At 44.8% G+C, this 24526-nt stretch overlaps 1 protein-coding gene and 1 long non-coding RNA gene across 9 annotated transcripts in view; one reads left to right on the top strand and one right to left on the bottom strand.

Moving 5' to 3' along the window:
• The window catches only part of dnm2a (dynamin 2a), a 46836-nt gene that overhangs the window by 8165 nt on the left and 14145 nt on the right, over window positions 1-24526 (bottom strand). Inside the window, exons 3-15 of the mRNA XM_052491576.1 lie at window positions 18755-18828; window positions 18416-18565; window positions 17959-18162; window positions 17223-17321; window positions 16991-17151; window positions 16558-16700; window positions 16346-16481; window positions 16098-16165; window positions 14699-14837; window positions 5575-5661; window positions 5082-5152; window positions 3625-3676; window positions 1625-1636 (exon numbers count right to left, since the gene is read on the bottom strand). Coding sequence (XP_052347536.1) covers window positions 1625-1636; window positions 3625-3676; window positions 5082-5152; window positions 5575-5661; window positions 14699-14837; window positions 16098-16165; window positions 16346-16481; window positions 16558-16700; window positions 16991-17151; window positions 17223-17321; window positions 17959-18162; window positions 18416-18565; window positions 18755-18828 — 1396 coding nt within the window. The remainder of the gene's footprint in view (window positions 1-1624; window positions 1637-3624; window positions 3677-5081; window positions 5153-5574; window positions 5662-14698; window positions 14838-16097; window positions 16166-16345; window positions 16482-16557; window positions 16701-16990; window positions 17152-17222; window positions 17322-17958; window positions 18163-18415; window positions 18566-18754; window positions 18829-24526) is intronic.
• LOC127914548 (uncharacterized) lies at window positions 1643-2778 on the top strand. Of its 8 annotated transcripts, none has more exons than XR_008088846.1 (5): window positions 1643-1913; window positions 1986-2057; window positions 2211-2354; window positions 2427-2568; window positions 2601-2749. It is a non-coding gene; the product is annotated as an uncharacterized LOC127914548 (long non-coding RNA). The 8 variants fall into 8 exon arrangements; XR_008088841.1 differs by having other exon boundaries at window positions 1834-1877; window positions 1914-2057; XR_008088847.1 differs by having other exon boundaries at window positions 1839-1877.

Genomic DNA, 24526 nt, shown 5'->3' with positions numbered 1-24526 from the left:
ACATTTGAAATGTAGCAAAAGAAATGAAGAGGAAGAGGCTGTAACATAGGTAAGGAAAACACAAGAAATAAGAACAACTGAGTTAGCTAAATTCTCAGTTTGCCTTGGCGAAGAATTGCCTTACACCCCTCTGTAATGAGAACTTGTATTTATTTATTTTTTAAACCTGGCTGGCAGTCAGTGGTCAGTGTTGTAAGTGTTGAAGGTGAGAGACAGACAAGAGGAGTGTGAGGTGACAGAATAGGGATATTGAGATGCTTTTAATGCCATGACACTTCTTTCCTCACTGTCTAAACAGAAGCCCTGACATGCAGGATAGGTCAGTGATGACAAAAGACAGACATTTAGCCTGTTCTATCTTCAGCTACATCTCATGTTCAGGTTATTATCACTCGAGAAAAGTTAGGCCACTTGATGGCATCATTGCCTCAATTCCTGTCAAAAGCTTCCCTACATTGAAATCACTCATTTCTAAAGTAAACACATTATTTTAGGTCTTCTTCTAGCTGGTAAACCAAACATTGATACATTAGATGTATGGAACTAACACATTCCAAATCATTATTAAACCAAATTTATATGACTTCAAAATCAGATTTGATCAGAGTTATTTTATGTAAATTATAATCATTGATTGAATCATGACACCCCCCCATGCCCTTCTACCTTCTACTGCCACCCTCTGGTCCCTGATTGGAATGACAGTCACAGGTCACACAGAATAGTTTGTGGACAGTTGTGAGGTGTGCTACTAACATATTGTTATAGTGATGATTGGAATATTGAGTTGTGGAAAGTTGACATGCCACGATAAGTTATAAAGAGAGAAAACATCAAGAGGAGATTTCAATGACAGCAAAAGGATGAAAATGTGAACATCTAGTGTATGATTGTTGGTGATTCATGTCTCCTCCCCCCATTCCTGGACTGTTCAGGACCCTTCGACAGCAAGGCAAACTGAGGCGGTCACTACTTAAACCCCTGGACAGGGCAGCATGGGTAAGGACCAAAAGCAGGAGAACTGACACCAGCCACTCTCACATCCTCCCAAATCTTCCATAGTCTTTCACAGGGAATCATAACATTACACTTCAGTGTGGTTCAAGAACGTGACAAAAAAATAAAACAATTCTGCCTGTGCTTGGACAGAACTGGTTTCAACAGGTTTGAGAGTGAAGAGTAAATGTTAGTAATATTCTATCTACTTGTCCAAAAGGCAATTGCTGTCTTGTTAAGTGAAACCAATAATTATTGAGCATAACCCGGATGTTATTGAGAAAGCCGTTACCGATTACGGGTAAGGGGTAAAGCCGACGAGAATTACATCTCTACGATACGACTCTAATTGATCTCTGGTTTGCCATAAGTCTTTGAGACTCTACTACCTTCTCCTGCTCGCCCTCTCTCAGTCCCTGTGGAGTAGGGAAGATATGACGAGAAAAACAGCTCATCATTTTGAAGAGGAGTTCTGTACACAGGAGTAACCTGGAAGAAGATGTCATAACACCAATTCCCATAACCTCCCAGTCTTTCCTAAGTGTCAGATGTCTGGCCTCAGTTCTCCTGCTCTGGTGACCCCTGCTGACTCCTAACAGGGTGTGGCTTGGATCTGAGGGGTACTTACCAGAATCTCACCCTGCAGGGATGGGAGGGGGGGTTGGGGAGTGGTTAGGGCAAAAGATGGCAGGATAAATCATAGACCAGGGAAAAAGGGGGAAGCAAGCAAGCCAGGGAGGGAGGGAGATGGGGGAGTGGGAAAATGGGTAAGGGGAGGAGTGGGGGGTCAGGAAACGTTTGAAATGGTAGAATGAAAGGTTTGAAGGTGAGAGACAGGAATGGAAGGAATCCATGAGACAACCGGAAAGATGGAGAGAGCGGTTGAGGGATAGAAAGAACGAAAGATGGAGCGAGAGGTTGAGGGATAGAAAGAACGAAAGATGGAGAGAGCGGTTGAGGGATAGAAAGAACGAAAGATGGAGAGAGAGGTTGAGGGATAGAAAGAACGAAAGATGGAGAGAGAGGTTGAGGGATAGAAAGAACGAAAGATGGAGAGAGAGGTTGAGGGATAGAAAGAACGAAAGATGGAGCGAGAGAACGAAAGGTTGAGGGATAGAAAGAACGAAAGATGGAGAGAGAGGTGAGAGGGATAGAAAGAACGAAAGATGGAGTGAGAGGTTGAGGGATAGAAAGAACGAAAGATGGAGCGAGAGGTTGAGGGATAGAAAGAACGAAAGATGGAGAGAGAGGTTGAGGGATAGAAAGAACGAAAGATGGAGAGAGAGGTTGAGGGATAGAAAGAACGAAAGATGGAGAGAGAGGTTGAGGGATAGAAAGAACGAAAGATGGAGAGAGAGGTTGAGGGATAGAAAGAACGAAAGATGGAGAGAGCGGTTGAGGGATAGAAAGAACGAAAGATGGAGAGAGAGGTTGAGGGATAGAAAGAACGAAAGATGGAGAGAGAGGTTGAGGGATAGAAAGAACGAAAGATGGAGAGAGAGGTTGAGGGATAGAAAGAACGAAAGATGGAGAGAGAGGTTGAGGGATAGAAAGAACGAAAGATGGAGAGAGGTTGAGGGATAGAAAGAACGAAAGATGGAGAGAGGTTGAGGGATAGAAAGAACGAAAGATGGAGAGAGGTTGAGGGATAGAAAGAACGAAAGATGGAAGGAGAGAAAAGATGGAGACAGCGAGAGATAGAGAGAGAGGGAGCAAGAGAACAAGAGTTACATGCGATTAGATTTCCTTCAAGTACCACACATCGGTTATTTGATATTGGTTGCTTTCATTGAGCGAAGCTGGGTCCCATGCACATTCTGAATTACAATACAAAAAGTGCTTGGGTTAGTTGATAAACATAAAACAATTCTATGATTGTTGCTTTGCTGTTGGGTATCAGGCCTTGGTTGTGTTGTAGTGCCGTGCAAATAGTGATAAAGTAGTGATAGTTGTGGTAGAAACAGCTGTTCATTTCCTATGCAGGGAAGCAGGGAGGGCTTGAATGACTCTAGTCTAGGGCAACTCTCCCCTCGCTGAAATACAGTGTTAGAAAGGTATTTCTATAGGATGTAATGTATATCCTAGAAAATATGTACCCTTACTAGGTTTCCAGGAACCTGAGAAGTGCACTCCATAAGTGTTGATGACATTGAAGCTGACGTAACATAGTCACATGATTTCAGGTAATTAGAGATCACATCAATAAAGTAGAGACTTCAAAACACATTTAGAACTGTTTGGATGACACCGAGAGGTGCCAGGTTTATAACACAGGAAGAGAGGTGCCAGGTTTATAACACAGAGAGGTGCCAGGTTTATAACACAGTGGCCAAGGAGGAAAATTAACACCTGACTTAAAGACAGGATGGTATTTGGCCATGATTTGCAGGGGTTATCTTGAAGCTACTTATGCTTAAGTAAATAAGTGCTGTGAGATTGTAAGTGTCAGGTTAGGTTACTAGTAGTTGAGTCTATTAATTGGTAGCATAGGGTCAGAGGTCAGGTATGTTACAACATGTAAACATGATAGAGGGGGAAGTGTCAGTCTGGGGCAGCTTAATCTGGGGGTTGATCAGATTGGGAGGGCTGGGTAAGTAAGAGGGTGGGAGGAGGAGGGACAAAGTGTACCTGGTTTGGAATGGCCCTCTTCTTGTTCTGATGTGTATTTCTCTGCTGGGCACTGTTAGAAAAGGACAGGTTCAGATGGAAAAAAACGCATTCAAAACCACAATCAGCATCAACAATGTTTGGGTAATAATGTGTATTTATCAATCAAATCGTTTAACAGCTATCAAACCTGTCCTACAATTCAAGTTATCAAACAGTGGGAGTGGGGTCTGGGGGAACGGGGCGGAGAGGAAGAGGGACACCCGATTCGTGACAGCCCACCTGTTGTTGCCGTACCCTGGTGGGCTACCATCATCGTGCCTTCTGAAGTCAAGACTGAAAGTGACGCCACGAGAGACAAGTTACCACCCCTACCTACCTGACAACACTTCTCATCAATCCATCAACCCATTCTCCATGCGGATCATTGGAAAGGAACCCGCACGGCATTCAGACCCGCAAGGGGCAATGCTATGTTACGTAATCAGATGCATACCTCAGGCAGAGGGAAGAGACCATAGAAACAGAATTATATTTCTATGGAAGATACTTTCAACTCAGCTAGCTACATGTTGTGCATCCTATAGTAACTGCTACACTGGAGACAGTGTAGAGGGCAGAGGTCAACGCATGTCAAGCTCTGGCAGGACATCCAGTATGAGTGTCTAGGGCTGACCTATCAGCAAGATGCAGGAAATCAGTATTCCAAAACACCATGTTATTAGTAATAACCAACGCAGTCAAAGGATAAAAACTCCACTCAAACTCACTCAGTTCAATCCCTAAGCACACAACAAATAAGGGTCCTTGAAAAATCAAAAACCAGCTCCAGTGAGACAGGGTCAGAAAGGAAGGGTGCACCACCTAGCATGCTTGATTCAGCTCATTAGAGGCAGAACTAACCTAGCAGAGCAAGATCGACCTTGTCTGACCCCTAGCGTAGTATTCTACGGTTTCTAACCACGTTCATTGATCTGCCTTCATGGTGGATCAATCAGACTGACTGAGTCACAGCTGGTTTATAGCCTGTAGATCAAGGATCCACAGATACAGCCCCTTGTTAGGATCAGTAATACTGACAAAAGAAGCGGTAATTGTGGTTTGTAGCGACAGTGGTCTCTGTGAGTGTCTTTGGGGGTTGTGATAAAGTGGCCAAACAGCGATTGAGGTATTGATTGTTTCAAGTCTATAGGGAATGGCACTTACTGTAGGAATAACTATCAAGCACAGGCAGTCAGGCACACAAGCTTATGGGACTCTACCCGATCCATGTTCAGCAGAGTTCAGTTCAGTCCATGCCCAGCTCAGCAAACAGTGCAAATCTGCCTTTGGGCAGTAGTGAGTTAGTCTGGTGCCCAGCACTACATCACAACCACACCTTCAGCTGGGATCTGGGGCACGAGCATTAGGGAAAAGGGGAAGGGGTGCTTGGGTAAAGGGTGAGATGTATTAGAGTGGTGGGGTAGTAGGGTTCATACTTGGCGAAGCCTATAAAGTCCTCGTGGTTGGTGTTGATGTAGGACAACTCAATGTCAATCAGCAGCATCACCTGGAATGAAGACAGAGCTTCACTATGACAATAGAGTTCATTTTACATCACATTTACATTCACTTAGTCGTTGAACAGACGTCATTTACAATCCGCGCATCAACAACCACTTATCACAATCAAGCAAAGCCAGTCCTAGTACAGAAAAGACTAGTGCAAGAAAGGCAAGTACAAACAATCGATTTCAAATGGAGAAATATATTTCTTAAATAATATTTCTTAAAAATCTCCTGTTGGGAGGGTTTCTCTGTCAGTGGTCAGGTCCTGCATTAAAAAAGCATCTCAGAGTAGGAGTGCTGATCTAGGATCAGGTCCCCCTGACCACATCATCAAATTCATTATGATCTAAAAGGCTGAACTGATCCTACATCAGCACTCCTACCCAGAGACTCCTCGTAAAAACAGGCCCTAAATGCACTGACCTGGTCCTTGGTCTTGCCCTCTCTCTCTCTGACGTAGGTGGTGACGATCCTCTCTGTCTCCTCTCTCAGCCGGGGGTAAGAACCCAGCTGCAAGGTTATACAAAACAACTGCAACACTGACCATATAGACAAAGAGAATCACTAGCATACACTAACACTCTGGCAGGACTATCCAGACAGACCTACCTTCCATTTACATATACAACAGACAGGAGATGAAACACCTACACTAACACTCTGGCAGGACTATCCAGACAGACCTACCTTCCATTTACATATACAACAGACAGGAGATGAAACACCTACACTAACACTCTGGCAGGACTATCCAGACAGACCTACCTTCCATTTACATATACAACAGACAGGAGATGAAACACATACACTAACACTCTGGCAGGACTATCCAGACAGACCTACCTTCCATTTACAACAGACAGGAGATGAAACACCTACACTGACACTCTGGCAGGACTATCCAGACAGACCTACCCTCCATTTACAACAGACAGGAGCTGAAACACATACACTAACACTCTGGCAGGACTACCCAGGCAGACCTACCTTCCATTTACATATACAACAGACAGGAGATGAAACACCTACACTAACACTCTGGCAGGACTATCCAGACAGACCTACCTTCCATTTACATATACAACAGACAGGAGATGAAACACCTACACTAACACTCTGGCAGGACTATCCAGACAGACCTACCTTCCATTTACATATACAACAGACAGGAGATGAAACACCTACACTAACACTCTGGCAGGACTATCCAGACAGACCTACCTTCCATTTACATATACAACAGACAGGAGATGAAACACCTACACTAACACTCTGGCAGGACTATCCAGACAGACCTGCCTTCCATTTACATATACAACAGACAGGAGATGAAACACCTACACTAACACTCTGGCAGGACTATCCAGACAGACCTACCTTCCATTTACATATACAACAGACAGGAGATGAAACACCTACACTAACACTCTGGCAGGACTATCCAGACAGACCTGCCTTCCATTTACATATACAACAGACAGGAGATGAAACACCTACACTAACACTCTGGCAGGACTATCCAGACAGACCTACCTTCCATTTACATATACAACAGACAGGAGATGAAACACCTACACTGACACTCTGGCAGGACTATCCAGACAGACCTACCTTCCATTTACATATACAACAGACAGGAGATGAAACACCTACACTAACACTCTGGCAGGACTATCCAGACAGACCTGCCTTCCATTTACATATACAACAGACAGGAGATGAAACACCTACACTAACACTCTGGCAGGACTATCCAGACAGACCTACCTTCCATTTACATATACAACAGACAGGAGATGAAACACCTACACTAACACTCTGGCAGGACTATCCAGACAGACCTGCCTTCCATTTACATATACAACAGACAGGAGATGAAACACCTACACTAACACTCTGGCAGGACTATCCAGACAGACCTGCCTTCCATTTACATATACAACAGACAGGAGATGAAACACCTACACTAACACTCTGGCAGGACTATCCAGACAGACCTACCTTCCATTTACATATACAACAGACAGGAGATGAAACACCTACACTGACACTCTGGCAGGACTATCCAGACAGACCTGCCTTCCATTTACATATACAACAGACAGGAGATGAAGCACATACACTAACACTCTGGCAGGACTATCCAGACAGACCTACCTTCCATTTACATATACAACAGACAGGAGATGAAACACCTACACTAACACTCTGGCAGGACTATCCAGACAGACCTACCTTCCATTTACATATACAACAGACAGGAGATGAAACACCTACACTGACACTCTGGCAGGACTATCCAGACAGACCTACCTTCCATTTACATATACAACAGACAGGAGATGAAACACATACACTGAGTGGACAAAACATTAAGAACACCTGCTCGTTCCATGATAGACTGACCAGGTGAAAGCTATGAAACCTTATTGATGTCACCTGTTAAATCCATTTCAATCAGTGTAGATGAGGAGAGGAAACAGGTTCAAGGATTTTGAAGCTTCGATACACTTGAGACACAGATTGTGTATGTGTGCAAGACGAAATATTGAAGTACCCTTGAACAGGGTATGGTAATAGGTGCCAGGCGCACCGGTTTGTATGTCAAGAAATGCAGCGCTGCTGGGTTTTTCACACTCAATAGTTTCCTGTGTGTATCAGGAACGGTCCACCACCCAAAGGACATCCAGTCAACTTGACACAACTGTGGGAAGCATTGGAGCCAAAATGGGCCAGCATCCCTGTGGAACGCTTTTCGACACCTTATAGAGTACATGCCCGACAAATTCAGGCTGTTCTGAGGGAAAAATGAGGTGCAACTCAATATTAGGAAGGTGTTCTTAAAGTTTCTTACACTCAGTGTGCAGGATAGGGGAAGGACATAGGCATTTAGCAGTCAATATAGGAATCATATTAACTAACACACACACACACTCACTCCTTAAATGGGCATGCACACAGAATGAATGTCTGTGATCTATGGCATAAGGGCAGCGCTTTCAGCCTCAGCTGGGAATGACCATGATGGATACCATGAGGAGTGATGTCATGATGATTAGCTCTAGTTGACTGGAGTCAACCTTTAAATGGATCAATGGCTAAAATACATAGAAACATTTAGGAAATTAGAACATTCAACATAAAAAAATATAATAATAAAGTTAATTAACTTACAGTTGACACTATTGTTTTCCTGTGACAGTAAACAATCATTCCAAGCTGACGGTGATTGCTGATATTATTTCATGTTAGTGAAGAACAGATCAGGAGAATAAAGAAGAAGAGGGTGAAGGACAGAGTGAAGGGCAAATCCTTTCATCAGCTGAACTAATACCAGAGGTAGAGTGACAGTGAAAGGGATGGACTGTGGTGGGTCTTTGAAATGCAATTCCCCCCTCCATCCACAAGATGGCATGGTTGTTGAGCAGCACTGTTGCTATGGCAACACAGCAACAGGGTCAGTGATGGGTCAGTGAGAGAGCACAGCCTCATAGCCCTGGAGCTCTGCAGGACATGTATACATATAAATATAGCTCTGGAGCTCTGCAGGACATGTATACATATAAATATAGCTCTGGAGCTCTGCAGGACATGTATACATATAAATATAGCTCTGGAGCTCTGCAGGACATGTATACATATAAATATAGCTCTGGAGCTCTGCAGGACATGTATACATATAAATATAGCTCTGGAGCTCTGCAGGACATGTATACATATAAATATAGCCCTGGAGCTCTGCAGGACATGTATACATATAAATATAGCCCTGGAGCTCTGCAGGACATGTATACATATAAATATAGCCCTGGAGCTCTGCAGGACATGTATACATATAAATATAGCCCTGGAGCTCTGCAGGACATGTATACATATAAATATAGCCCTGGAGCTCTGCAGGACATGTATACATATAAATATAGCCCTGGAGCTCTGCAGGACATGTATACATATAAATATAGCCCTGGAGCTCTGCAGGACATGTATACATATAAATATAGCCCTGGAGCTCTGCAGGACATGTATACATATAAATATAGCTCTGGAGCTCTGCAGGACATGTATACATATAAATATAGCTCTGGAGCTCTGCAGGACATGTATACATATAAATATAGCTCTGGAGCTCTGCAGGACATGTATACATATAAATATAGCCCTGGAGCTCTGCAGGACATGTATACATATAAATATAGCCCTGGAGCTCTGCAGGACATGTATACATATAAATATAGCTCTGGAGCTCTGCAGGACATGTATACATATAAATATAGCCCTGGAGCTCTGCAGGACATTTACATGTATACATATAAATATAGCCCTGGAGCTCTGCAGGACATGTATACATATAAATATAGCCCTGGAGCTCTGCAGGTATACAGCCCTGCTCTGCAGGACATACATATAAATATAGCCCTGGAGCTCTGCAGGACATGTATACATATAAATATAGCCCTGGAGCTCTGCAGGACATGTATACATATAAATATAGCTCTGGAGCTCTGCAGCTCTGCAGGACATGTATACATATAAATATAGCTCTGGAGCTCTGCAGGACATGTATACATATAAATATAGCCCTGGAGCTCTGCAGGACATGTATACATATAAATATAGCCCTGGAGCTCTGCAGGACATGTATACATATAAATATAGCCCTGGAGCTCTGCAGGACATGTATACATATAAATATAGCCCTGGAGCTCTGCAGGACATGTATACATATAAATATAGCCCTGGAGCTCTGCAGGACATGTATACATATAAATATAGCCCTGGAGCTCTGCAGGACATGTATACATATAAATATAGACCTGGAGCTCTGCAGGACATGTATACATATAAATATAGCCCTGGAGCTCAGACAGGACATGTATACATATAAATATAGCCCTGGAGCTCTGCAGGACATGTATACATATAAATATAGACCTGGAGCTCTGGAGCTCTGCAGGACATGTATACATATAAATATAGCCCTGGAGCTCTGCAGGACATGTATACATATAAATATAGCTCTGGAGCTCTGCAGGACATGTATACATATAAATATAGCCCTGGAGCTCTGCAGGACATGTATACATATAAATATAGCCCTGGAGCTCTGCAGGACATTATACATATAAAATAGCTCTGGAGCTCTGCAGGACATGTATACATATAAATATAGCTCTGGAGCTCTGCAGGACATGTATACATATAAATATCCTGGAGCTCTGCAGGACATGTATACATATAAATATAGCCCTGGAGCTCTGCAGGACATGTATACATATAAATATAGCTCTGGAGCTCTGCAGGACATGTATACATATAAATATAGCCCTGGAGCTCTGCAGGACATGTATACATATAAATATAGCCCTGGAGCTCTGCAGGACATGTATACATATAAATATAGCCCTGGAGCTCTGCAGGACATGTATACATATAAATATAGCTCTGGAGCTCTGCAGGACATGTATACATATAAATATAGCCCTGGAGCTCTGCAGGACATGTATACATATAAATACAGCAGGACATGTATACATATAAATATAGCCCTGGAGCTCTGCAGGACATGTATACATATAAATATAGCTCTGGAGCTCTGCAGGACATGTATACATATAAATAGCCCTGGAGCCAGGACTGGAGCTCTGCAGGACATGTATACATATAAATAGACCTGGAGCTCCAGGACATGTATACATATAAATATAGCCCTGGAGCTCTGCAGGACATGTATACATATAAATATAGCCCTGGAGCTCTGCAGGACATGTATACATATAAATATAGCCCTGGAGCTCTGCAGGACATGTATACATATAAATATAGCCCTGGAGCTCTGCAGGACATGTATACATATAAATATGACTGGAGCTCTGCAGGACATGTATACATATAAATATAGCCCTGGAGCTCTGCAGGACATGTATACATATAAATATAGCCCTGGAGCTCTGCAGGACATGTATACATATAAATATAGCTCTGGAGCTCTGCAGGACATGTATACATATAAATATAGCCCTGGAGCTCTGCAGGACATGTATACATATAAATATAGCCCTGGAGCTCTGCAGGACATGTATACATATAAATATAGCCCTGGAGCTCTGCAGGACATGTATACATATAAATATAGCCCTGGAGCTCTGCAGGACATGTATACATATAAAAAGCCCTATGAACAGGACAGTATACCCTGGAGCTCTGCAGGACATGTATACATATAAATATAGCCCTGGAGCTCTGCAGGACATGTATACATATAAATATAGCCCTGGAGCTCTGCAGGACATGTATACATATAAATATAGCCCTGGAGCTCTGCAGGACATGTATACATATAAATATAGCCCTGGAGCTCTGCAGGACATGTATACATATAAATATAGCCCTGGAGCTCTGCAGGACATGTATACATATAAATATAGCCCTGGAGCTCTGCAGGACATGTATACATATAAATATAGCCCTGGAGCTCTGCAGGACATGTATACATATAAATATAGCCCTGGAGCTCTGCAGGACATGTATACATATAAATATAGCCCTGGAGCTCTGCAGGACATGTATACATATAAATATAGCCCTGGAGCTCTGCAGGACATGTATACATATAAATATAGCCCTGGAGCTCTGCAGGACATGTATACATATAAATATAGCTCTGGAGCTCTGCAGGACATGTATACATATAAATATAGCCCTGGAGCTCTGCAGGACATGTATACATATAAATATAGCCCTGGAGCAGGACATGTATACATATAAATATAGCCCTGGAGCTCTGCAGGACATGTATACATATAAATATAGCCCTGGAGCTCTGCAGGACATGTATACATATAAATATAGCCCTGGAGCTCTGCAGGACATGTATACATATAAATATAGCCCTGGAGCTCTGCAGGACATGTATACATATAAATATAGGAGCTCTGCAGGACATGTATACATATAAATATAGCCCTGGAGCTCTGCAGGACATGTATACATATAAATATAGCCCTGGAGCTCTGCAGGACATGTATACATATAAATATAGCCCTGGAGCTCTGCAGGACATGTATACATATAAATATAGCCCTGGAGCTCTGCATGGAGCTCTGCAGGACATGTATACATATAAATATAGCCCTGGAGCTCTGCAGGACATGTATACATATAAATATAGCCCTGGAGCTCTGCAGGACATGACATATACATATAAATATAGCCCTGGAGCTCTGCAGGACATGTATACATATAAATATAGCTCTGGAGCTCTGCAGGACATGTATACATATAAATATAGCCCTGGAGCTCTGCAGGACATGTATACATATAAATATAGCCCTGGAGCTCTGCAGGACATATAGCCTGGAGCTCTGCAGGACATGTATAAAAATAGCTCTGGAGCTCTGCAGGACATGTATACATATAAATATAGCTCTGCAGGACATGTATACATATAAATATAGCTCTGCAGGACATGTATACATATAAATATAGCCCTGGAGCTCTGCAGGACATGTATACATATAAATATAGCCCTGGAGCTCTGCAGGACATGTATACATATAAATATAGCCCTGGAGCTCTGCAGGACATGTATACATATAAATATAGCCCTGGAGCTCTGCAGGACATGTATACATATAAATATAGCCCTGGAGCTCTGCAGGACATGTATACATATAAATATAGCCCTGGAGCTCTGCAGGACATGTATACATATAAATATAGCCCTGGAGCTCTGCAGGACATGTATACATATAAATATAGCCCTGGAGCTCTGCAGGACATGTATACATATAAATATAGCATATAAATATCTGGAGCTCTGCAGGACATGTATACATATAAATATATACATATAAATATAGCCCTGGAGCTCTGCAGGACATGTATACATATAAATATAGCCCTGGAGCTCTGCAGGACATGTATACATATAAATATAGCCCTGGAGCTCTGCAGGACATGTATACATATAAATATAGCTCTGGAGCTCTGCAGGACATGTATACATATAAATATAGCCCTGGAGCTCTGCAGGACATGTATACATATAAATATAGCTCTGGAGCTCTGCAGGACATGTATACATATAAATATAGCCCTGGAGCTCTGCAGGACATGTATACATATAAATATAGCTCTGGAGCTCTGCAGGACATGTGTACATATAAATATAGCCCTGGAGATCTGGGCTCTGATGTTCTGGTAGACAGAGGTCTGGGTCTTGAGAAGGAGGGGAGATGGGGATGGAGGAGGCACGTGATTTGCAAGTCAATGCTTGATTGGACACGTGTGGCTTGGACAAAAGGAGAGGATGTGTGTGGCGAGGGAGGGATACACACAATCCAGGCACTGAGGAGTGATGGCGTGGGGGATGATTAGGATAGGTTACTGATTGGAGCGCGGTGGAAGAGAGGTGCGAGGGGAACAGGGACGGGCATTCAATCACAGATGAGAGGATACGCTCCAGAACACTCTCTCTCTCTTCCTTCTCTCCCCCCTCTTTCCTATGAGGGGCGAGGCTGCTCTTGGTTACCTTGACGGAACACTTCATGACGAGCGCGGTCAGCTCAGACACCACCAGATCCACACATTTCAGGCTGGGCTCTTTCAGTTTGAGGATCTGCTTTTTGACTATGGCCTCGAAGGCCAGGTCAGGGGTGAACAACCCCGTTCTGAGGGGGTACGGGGGGCGTAGTGTAGGGGGGCAGCATAGAGAGAGGGATAGACAGAAATAACAAGAGGCGAGAGAGAGAGAAATACAGGAAAGAAAGAAAAACAAGAAGATTCTTAGTTTAGTTAGTTATCTGTCAAACTAGAAATCTCGTCTCTAGAAAAACAAGTGAAGCAAGAAGATAAGGACAAGCCGCAGGCTTTCACATCCTCTTCTCTTGACAGGGCAGTTCTTCTCAAACTAGGTATATAATATAGATATGTGGGCACATATTCAACTCACAGTACCCACATAACTAACACCCTAGCTATGTCAGTCCTAAGTGTGTATCATTCTTAGACAGATGAGACCTGCAGCTTGTCCATGTGAGACCAGTGATGCTCGGGGAATGGCCATCCCCAACCATCCAGTCTCCACGACGACGACACCACAACCGTCACAAAACACGACAGAGGCACCTGGCACACAGGCTAGCTGTGGCGGGCTGAGGGGGAGTCAAACTGTCCCCATATCTGCTCCATCCACAAGTGTGTATAGCGTGTTTTTATTTTATTTATTTAACCTTAAATAACACATTTTTATTTACAATGACGGCCTACAACAGCCAAACCCGGACGACACTGGGCCAATTGTGCGCCCCCGGGTGGTTACACAGTAGACGTTCTGATTAGGGCCAGGAGTTTTTATTTACTAACTAACTACATGACCTGACTAGAAAATCTCTGGGCCCTAGTTGTGCTATCTAAAGGGTCATAGAGGCCATGGATGGACAGCTGTTTTGGAGCAGAGTGGGTCAGTGTTGTGGCCCCCTCAGTGTCGCCCCCTTGTGGCCAGGCTGGGTCGTGACAGGATGGGAGTCTGGACACCAGGCTGCAGTACCTTGTTGGTGCACTGCCTGACTGTGTTGATGAGCTCCTGAATGACAAGGTCGATACATTTGATACAGGGCTCTTTCAGCTTAATGATCTGCTTTTTCACAATGGCCTCAAACGCCAGGTCGGGAGTGAACAGGCCCGTTCTGAGGACGCACAAAGACACAGACAGGGGGGCAGAGATAAGGACACGGACAGACAGGGGGGGACAGAGAAGGACACGGACAGACAGGGGGGCAGAGATAAGGACACGGACAGACAGGGGGGACATGACCTGACGGGGGGGCAGAGAAAAGGACACGGACAGACAGGGGGGACACAGAGATAAGGACACGGACAGACGGGGGGGCAGAGATAGTACAGGCCATGGATGGACAGCTGATAAGGACACGGACAGAGGGGGACAGTGTTGGACACGGACAGACAGGGGGGACCTTGTGGACACGGACAGACAGGGGGAGACAGAGATAAGGACACGGACAGACAGGGGGAGACAGAGATAAGGACACGGACAGACAGGGGGGCTAAGGACAGGACAGACTTGTTGGTGCACGGACCGGGGGGACAGTGATAAGGACACGGACAGCGGGGGGGACAGAGATAAGGACACGGACAGACAAGATAAGGACACAGACAGGGGGGGACATTTGATAAGGACACGGACAGACAGGGGGACAGAGATAAGGACACAGACAGACAGGGGGGCAGAGATAAGGACACGGACAGACAGGGGGACAGAGATAAGGACACGGACAGACAGGGGGTCGGGACAGAGATACAGGACACGGACAGACAGGGGGCAGAGAAAGGACACGGACAGACACGGGGGGGACAGAGATAAGGAGACGGACAGACAGGGACAAAAAAGAAAAAAAAACTGACAGAAGTAGGACAACAGACAAGTTATTGTCCAGAGAGATAGCATACAAACAGACAAAAGCAGATAAAGACCAGTCAGTCCAGAAAATGAGAACAGTACATATTTTTTTAAAGAACAAATAAAAGATAATAAAACAGACATTCACAGACAAATATAAGGAAGAGAGAGCAGAGCCAAGGTTATCAGCATACAAACACGAAACACACAAATCAGTGATTGATGTATGTACAAGGAAATAAGAAGCAAGATATTACAGAAAGATAGAGGTGGGGAGGAAGGAGGGGGGGGGGGATTAAATGAGTTTAGATTTCACATCGAACAACAACAACCATTTGAGTGTATGATAGGCAGTTCTGTGGGAGAGTGATCTGTGGGCATTTTAGGCTAATTGCTCTGTGATTGCTATGCATGCTGTGGGTCAGGAGGAAGGAGGAAACAGAGAGGGTTGACAGTGAAGAGGAAAGAGCTGAGCACAGTGGTGGTGATGTGTGAAGACACAGGACGGCCTCTCCTCTCCTCCACTTGCCTGACACCATGGACATTCTTGATGGCATGACTGATCTCCCTCCTCAAATCCTTCTCATCAAACACAATCTGACAGAGAGAAAAGAGAGAAGAAGAAAGAACACAGAATAGAAACACTGTTAATCCATTCTGCACTCTAAAATGCACTTCTAAACAAGTCGATCAACCGTGGTCAAAACAGTCAAGCAGGCAGATGAACTTGTCTTGTAGAAATATTATGACAGTGAGTATTGAGACCGCAGCGCTCACCTTGACCAGCTCGAAGGGGAAGCGCTCGTGGAAGATCCGGTTGATTTTGGCACCGCCCGACAGCTCCGCCGTGTCCACCTGGTCCCCAGAGCCCTCGATACGCTTCTCAAAATCCACCCCAAACTGCTGCACCATCCTGGGATGAAAGACAGAGAGTCAGGGTCAACTCTGGAGCTACTCATTATGGTGGTGTGTGTGTGTCCTCTACTCACTGCAGCAGGGCCTTGGTCTTGCGTGTGGGGTCGTCGGGACGGAAGTTCTTGTACTCCTCCACCTCTTTCTCCAGGGAGAGCACCTGGCTCTGCAGCTTACTGCGCAGCCCAGGCAGAGTGTCCCTGATGTGGTTGGTCAGTTGCTGAGGAGAGAGAGAGAGGGACACGGTGAGTGAGGGGGGAGGGAGAGGGACACCATGAGTGAGGGAGGGAGAAGGAGAAATGGAAGGGATAGAATGAGCGAGAAGGAGAATAGGAGGGGAGAGAATGTATAGTGAATGAAAAAGTGAGTTCAAGGAACATTATAGCCTGGTTTAAGATCTGTTGGTGCCATCTCTCAGAGTTCACAAGAAAGCAAAAAAAAATGATCTGGAAGTCAGACTAGAACATCAGTGTAGAATAACAGAAAGGGGAACGTTGAGTAATCTCTCACCTGGTTTAGTTGTTTCTGCAGGTGTGGGGTGCCCATGCGCTCGGCCATGTGTCTGTAGCCCGGGTGAGACAGGAAGAACTTCCTCTCAGCAGCCAGCGCAGCGCGGATGTCCTTCCTGCCATCTATGTCCTTCTGACTGCGGTTCACCACGCCGATATAACCTGGAGAGAGAGCGCACACTTATTCCTCTGCAGTCAATGAGGTGTGTGTGTGTGTGTGTGTCTCCCCTCACCTCTACGCAGAGGTAGCAGTTTGTTCTCCAGGATGTCTTTAGCATCCGTCCCTTCGTCCATCAGGTCCAGCTTTGTGATCACGCCAATAGTGCGAAGACCTGAACAGAACAAACAGTTAATCTCAACATATTAATCCTGACTACTGCCTGTCCACCATCCACCCAGCCTTCCATTCCTCATCTCCTTAAATTCAATACAATTGTTCAGTAGGAAAAACAATAGGTGGAAAAAATATCAATTAGTGTTTCTTATTGGACAAGTCCAGGTACTGCGTCAATGTTTCAGTCTATTTGGTGCACCAAATGAAAACCACCCAGAAATCAAGTGCCCATCCTCATCCTTTGGTCCTGGGAGTTCCAATAGAGAACCAGTACAGCACCACTAGGCTTGTCCCTTACCCTGTGGGTCCGCCTCCCTAGTCCCTTACCCTGTGGGTCCGCCTCCCGGTCCCTTACCCTGTGGGTCCGCCTCCTAGTCCCTTACCCTGTGGGTCCGCCTCCTAGTCCCTTACCCTGTGGGTCCGCCTCCTAGTCCCTTACCCTGTGGGTCCGCCTCCTAGTCCCTTACCCTGTGGGTCCGCCTCCCGGTCCCTTACCCTGTGGGTCCGCCTCCCGGTCCCTTACCCTGTGGGTCCGCCTCCTAGTCCCTTACCCTGTGGGTCCGCCTCCTAGTCCCTTACCCTGTGGGTCCGCCTCCTAGTCCCTTACCCTGTGGGTCCGCCTCCTAGTCCCTTACCCTGTGGGTCCACCTCCTTGGCAATCTTGAGGGCGTCAGAGTTGGCCAGGTCCTGGTTGGCGGGGGTGACGGCCAGGATGAGGCAGCTCTCCTTGGTGATGAACTGCAGCAGCATGTCCCTGATCTGGTGTTCTATGTCCAGCGGCTGGTCCCCCACTGCCACCTTAGTCATCCCCGGCAGGTCGATCAGAGTCAGGTTTAACACTGAGAGCGAGATGGAGGGGGAGGGAGAAGGTTATGACTGTTGCCATGTAGACTGCATGATGTGTGTTACATTGTGTATACATGTCCTTGTTTGGCGAAGGTAGTTTCTTTGAGAGGTTGATACATGAATGTAAGTGTTTGCTGCGCTTTTATGTGTGCCCGTGTGTGTGTGTGTGTACACATACATCCAACTGAACGTGTGCATGCATATGTTAAAATGAACACCAAATGAATAACTGTTGGTGAGCATTACCGTTAGGGGAGTAGACCCGGAGGTTGATGGGGATGGGGGAGATGCCCTTGTTGGAGCCTGTGATCCTGTCTGTCTCTGCCTCAATCTCCGCCCGGACCTCCTCAAAGTCCACAAACTTCCTCCCTTTACAGTGTAGGAACTCTGCATACTCTACAGACACGACAGAGAGAGAGAGCGAGACAGACACACAGCGGGCGAGAGACACAGAGCGAGAGAGAGAGAGCGAGAGAATAAAGTCTTTACCAGGCACCAGCCAGTGTTGTTGAGTGGAGGAGGCAGGTCCATGGCAGCAGCAATGAGGACAGATAAGGCCATGGTTGTATGAGAATTCAGACTCACCGGCTTTGTTAAAGCACAGCTGCAGGATCAGAGGTCTACGGGTGACAATGCCTGATCCTCGAGGAAGAAAATCCCTGAGAGAGAGAAAAGGAGAGAAATTAAATTAGGAAAAAATTAATTGAGGGAGAGAAAAAGAGACCAAGAAAGTGAGGGGGCGAGCACCAGACAGACAGAAAAAAAAGAGAAAGTCAAATGACTCAGTCCACTAAAAGGTCCATTTCCTCACACTATATCCTGTGTGAAATAGATGAGCATGGGGAAATGCAACACTTCATGACCCATCTGTCAACAAATTGAAGTGACAAAGTAATTTGGTCTCATGATGCCCCTGAAGATCAATTCATTTGCTCAGCCACTTTGTTGCCACGGTTACATAGATTTAGGTAATGTGGCGATTTAGAACGATGCACTCTGTCACTCGTGGTCTCACAGCACGATGGAACAGGGGAGAGCCTCTTGATGAGGATGCAAGGCGAGGCGCATACATTCAGTAGAATATTTCAAGTGATTGTGTGTTGCAAGCTGGCTGTGTCAGTATGTAAGATACCGCCTAAGATAAGACTACACCCATAGTAGTCTTGATACTTGACATTGAGCTGAAGTATATTTAATACATTCACTTATCTGACAATTAAGATGATTCATTAGTCCTAGCCAGTGCACATTGAACATAGATAAAACTCAGAAAAAAAAGAAAGTTTGACCATCTTTCAAAGATATTTAGTAAAAATCCAAATAACTTCACAGATCTTCATTGCAAAGGGTTTAAACACTGTTTCCCATGCTTGTTCAATGAGCCATAAACAATTAATGAACATGCACCTGTGGAACGATCGTTAAGACACCAAAAGCTTACAGACTTTAGTCAATTATGGTCACAGTTTTGAAAACTTAGGATACAAAAGAGGCCTTTCTACTGACTCTGAAAAACACCTGCACAGGATTGGTACAGGGTCCTGAACATCAAATCTGTGGACAGGTACAGGATGGCAACAACAATTACTGCAGATTACACCAGGGAACACAATTGCAATGCCCATCAGTGCTGATACTGTCCACAATAGGCTGAGGGAGACTGGACTGAGGGCTGATCAGGCCTGTTGTTGGCAGGTCCTCACCAGACATCACCTGCCAGGATGGGCACAAACATCACACCGCTGGACCAGACAGGACTGGCAAAAAGTGCTCTTCACTTACACCAGGAATGCGGTTCTGTCTCATCAGTGGTGACTGATCGGATTCAGGATTATCGCTGGAAGGAATGAGGATTACACCAAGGCCTGTTCTAGGCCTGTTGATTTGGAGGTGGAGTTCTTCATGATCTGAGCAGTTTGTCACAGCATCATCGGACTGAGCTTGTTGTCATTGCATGCAATCTCAACGCTGTGCATTACAGGGAAGACATCCTCCTCTCTCATGTGGTATCCTTCCTGCAGGCTCATGCTGATAGGACCCTCCAGCATGACAATGCCACCAGACATACTGTTCGTTCTGTGCGTGATTTCCTGCTAGAAAGGAATGTCAGTGTTCTGCCATGGCCAGAGAAGAGCCTGGATCTCAATCCCATTGGCACATCTGGGACCTGTTGGATCGGAGGGTGAGGACTAGGGCCATCCCCCCAGAAATGTCCAGGAACATGCAGGTGCCTTGGTGGAAGAGTGGGGTAACATCCCACAGCAAGAACTAATGCAAATCTGGTGCAGTCCATGAGGAGGAGATACACTTTGTTCAGTACATTATTGCAGCTAGTGGTCATTTCTGTTAGTCTGTGGAACTTGTTCAGTTTATGTCTCAGTTGTTGAATCTTGTTATGTTCATACAAATATTTACACATGTTAGGTTTGCTGAAAATAAACACAGTTGACAGTGAGAGGACATTTCTTTTTTTTTGCTGAGTTTATTTGAACTTTAATCTGACAGAAACATGGGCCTACAGTGCAGACAAGCCTGACCATGTGCAACTGTACATAGAGTTGCCTGTTGTTGTTTCTTTCTTGTGTATATTATGTCCGTTTCCCTCTTAAAGTGACAGACCATCATCAGGCACCAGTCAGGACCATTCCAAACCCAACAGCCCAATTGAGTCATCTCACAGAGGGGAACACATACCCCACAACCACCAGCCACCACACCCTGCCTCCCCGGGACTCTCCCACTCTGGGCTGGGGCCCTGCCTGCCTGCTGTAGCCTCTAGCCTGACTTTGGGGCTCCCGAGTGGCGCAGCGGTCTAAGGCACTGGATCTCAGTGCTAGAGGAGTCACTACAGACCCTGGTTTGTTTCCAGGCTGTGTAACAACCGGCCGTGATTGTGAGTCCCATAGGGCGGTGCACAATTGGCCCAGCGTTGTCCGGGTTAGGGTTTGGTCAGGGTAGGCCGTCATTGTAAATAAGAATTTGTTCTTAACGGACTTTCCTAGTTAAATAAAATGTGCAACAGAAAACTCCCTACATCTGGTGGTAATAACGCTGAACTCTGGGCCTGGTACAGCACAGTCCAACAAGACAAACCTACCTCCCTCCTCTTTCTAACCCAACATCTAATGCCACATGCAGAGAGACGCCGGCGGGAATGGAGATATAGTCAGTCTGCTTTAGACTAGAAGCTATGTCACACACAGGACAATCAGGATGGAGACATACTGTTGACTATTACAGAGGCACTCACACTAGACTAGACCTGTTGAACAGTGGGAACATTCTGGATGGCCTGAGTTCAGCACTGGTGTGCTGCAGATCATGTAGAGTGTTTTGTTTGTCATAGAGAAAACCAGTCTAACTGGGAGAGTGGGATGCCGGTATAGAAAATCTCTGGCAGGGGGTGAGAGGGATAGAGAGAGGGAGGAAAAAGGGAGATGGTGGGTGAGGGAAAGGGAGATGGGGAATAAGGAGAGAGGGAATAGGAGAGAGGGAGAACAGGGGAGAGAGGGAGAGGGAAATGGGAAAGCAAGAGCTGGACTTGCCTAAGTGGAGTGGACACAGAGCAGACTGAGGACGTGTTGAGAGAGGGAGCTGAGGAGCAGAAGGCTGACCTCTCCAAGTGTTAATGTATTTTAGAGGTCGACCGATTATGATTTTTTGACACCAATACAGATTATTGGAGGACCAAAAAATCCGATACCGATTAAAATTGTCCGATTAAAAAATATATATATTTGTAATAACAATTACAACAATACTGAATGAACACTTATTTTAACTTAATATAATACATCAATAAAATCAATTTAGCCTCAAGTAAATAATGAAACATGTTCAATTTGGTTTAAATAATGCAAAAACAAAGTGTTGGAGAAGAAAGTAAAAGTGCAATATGTGCCATGTAAGAAAGCTAACGTTTCAGTTCTTTGCTCAGAACATATGAAAGCTGGTGGTTCCTTTTAGCATGAGTCTTCAATATTCCCAGGTAAGAAGTTTTAGGTTGTAGTTATTATAGGAATTATAGGACTATTTCCCTCTATACCATTTGCATTTCATTAACCTTCGACTATTGGATGTTCTTATAGGCACTATAGTATTGCCAGTGTAACATTATACATTAACATAGCTTCAGTCCCTCTCCTCACTCCTCCCTGGGCTCGAACCAGCAACACAACAACAGCCACCATTAAAGCAGCGTTACCCATGCAGAGCAAGGGAAACAACTACTAGAAGGCTCAGAGCGAGTGACGTTTGAAACGTTAGCGTGCGCTAACTAGCCAGCCATTTCACTTCGGTTACACCAGCCTCATCTCGGGAGTTGATAGGCTGAAGTCATAAACAGCGCAATGCTTGACGCACAACGAAGAACTGCTGGCAAAACGCATGAAAGTGCTGTTTGAATGAATGTTTATGCGCCTCCTTCTGCCTACCACCACTCAGTCAGATACTTAGATACTTGTATGCTCAGCCAGATTATATGCAACGCAGGACACGCTAGATAATATCTAGTAATATCATCAACCATGTGTAGTTAACTAGTGATTATGATTGTTTTTATAAGATAAGTTTAATGCTAGCTAGCAACTTACCTTGGCATTTGCGTAATAGGCTGTCTCCTTGTGGAGTGCAACGAGAGAGCGGCAGGTTGTTATTGCGTTGCACTAGTTAACTGTAAAGTGGCAAGATTGGATCCCCTGAGCTGACACGGTGAAAAATCGGTTGTTTTGCCCCTGAACGAGGCAGTTAACCCACTGTTCCTAGGCAGTCATTGAAAATAAGAATGTGTTCTTAACTGACTTGCCTAGTTAAATAAAAAGGTATAAAAATAAAAGCAAATAGGCGCCCAAAAATACTGATTTCCGATTGTTATGAAAACTTGAAAATCGGCCATTCCGATTAAAAAAAAAAAATTAAAATTTTTTTTAAAAAAAATAAATAAATATAAAAAAAATCGGTCGACCTCTAATGTATTACATTAGTTATACATCCCCACCACTCTCACTGGACCCGTCCTCCTCTCCATTCACACACTTCATCAGTTCAACTGGACAAAGACAGACAAATGATCACAGTATCACACAGATAGTCAGAGACACGGCCAGAACAAGATACTTCTGTGAGTACATGCACCTTGTGCACAGAAGAAATACATGACCACACACACACACACACACACACACACACACACACACACACACACACACACCGTATCCACAGAGATATACAGCCATAAAAGCCCCCACACGAAGTGAAGTGAGGACATGTGGGTGCATGTCCATTATTGATGTGCTGTAAATGATAGAGGAACTGAACAGATTGTGTATCATTCTATGCATTATGAATAGGCCAAGCAAAGACCTGCAGTCTCTGAGCCTCCCTCTTTCAATGCTGCAGAAAATAGATACAATGAAAGAGAAGGGTCAGACAGAACCAACATTGAACACTCCCCTGCCTCCATGAAAGAGAAGGGTCAGACAGAACCAACATTGAACACTCCCCTGTCTCTGATCTGCCTCTCACTACCAGGGATTCCACAGCCATCAGGGTTGGGGTGAATTCCATCTAAATTCAAGATCAGGGTTTGAATAGGATCCCTATGGAATAAATCTACTAACAAAAAATGGAATTGTTCCCAACTTCAACCAACTCGGACTGTTATACTGAGGCTGGAAGCAGCCCGGCATGGTCTGGTTCAGAGTAGTGTACTGTAGTAGACTGGATGACAGTAATAGACTGTCTGGCCTATTCAAATATTCTCAGCTCTGCAGTAGACTACTTGACTGTGTTTTGGAGACTGTGTCCCTGGATTACTGTAGTCGACTGTGTAAGAGATGTGTTCTAGACTGTGTCAAATCAAATTTTATTTGTCACATACACATGGTTAGCAGATGTTAACTTCGAGATAGGGGGCGCTCTTAATTTTTGGATAAAAAACGTTCCCGTTTTAAACAAGATATTTTGTCCCGAAAAGGTGCTCGACTATGCATGTAATTGACAGCTTTGGAAAGAAAAAAACTGACGTTTCCAAATCTGCAAAGATATTATCTGTGAGTGCCCCAGAACTAATGCTACAGGCAAAACCAAGATGAAATTTCATACAGGAAATGGTCCAGATTTTGAATGCCCTGTGTTCCAATGTCTCCTTATATGGCTGTGAATGCGCCAGGAATGAGCCTGCACTTTCTGTCGTTTCCCCAAGGTGTCTGCAGTATTGTGACGTATTTGTAGGCATATCATTGGAAGATTGACCATAAGAGACTACATTTACCAGGTGTCCGCCCGGTGTCCTCCGTCGAAATTATTGCGTAATCTCCAGGTCCATGCGCATTCCATTTTCTTCAGAGGAGAAACCAA

This window comes from Oncorhynchus keta, chromosome 32, assembly GCF_023373465.1.
Source record: "Oncorhynchus keta strain PuntledgeMale-10-30-2019 chromosome 32, Oket_V2, whole genome shotgun sequence".
Lineage (NCBI taxonomy): Eukaryota > Metazoa > Chordata > Actinopteri > Salmoniformes > Salmonidae > Oncorhynchus > Oncorhynchus keta.
The sequence above is the reverse complement of the archived record's forward strand: the minus strand, read 5'-3'. Positions and strand labels throughout refer to the sequence as shown.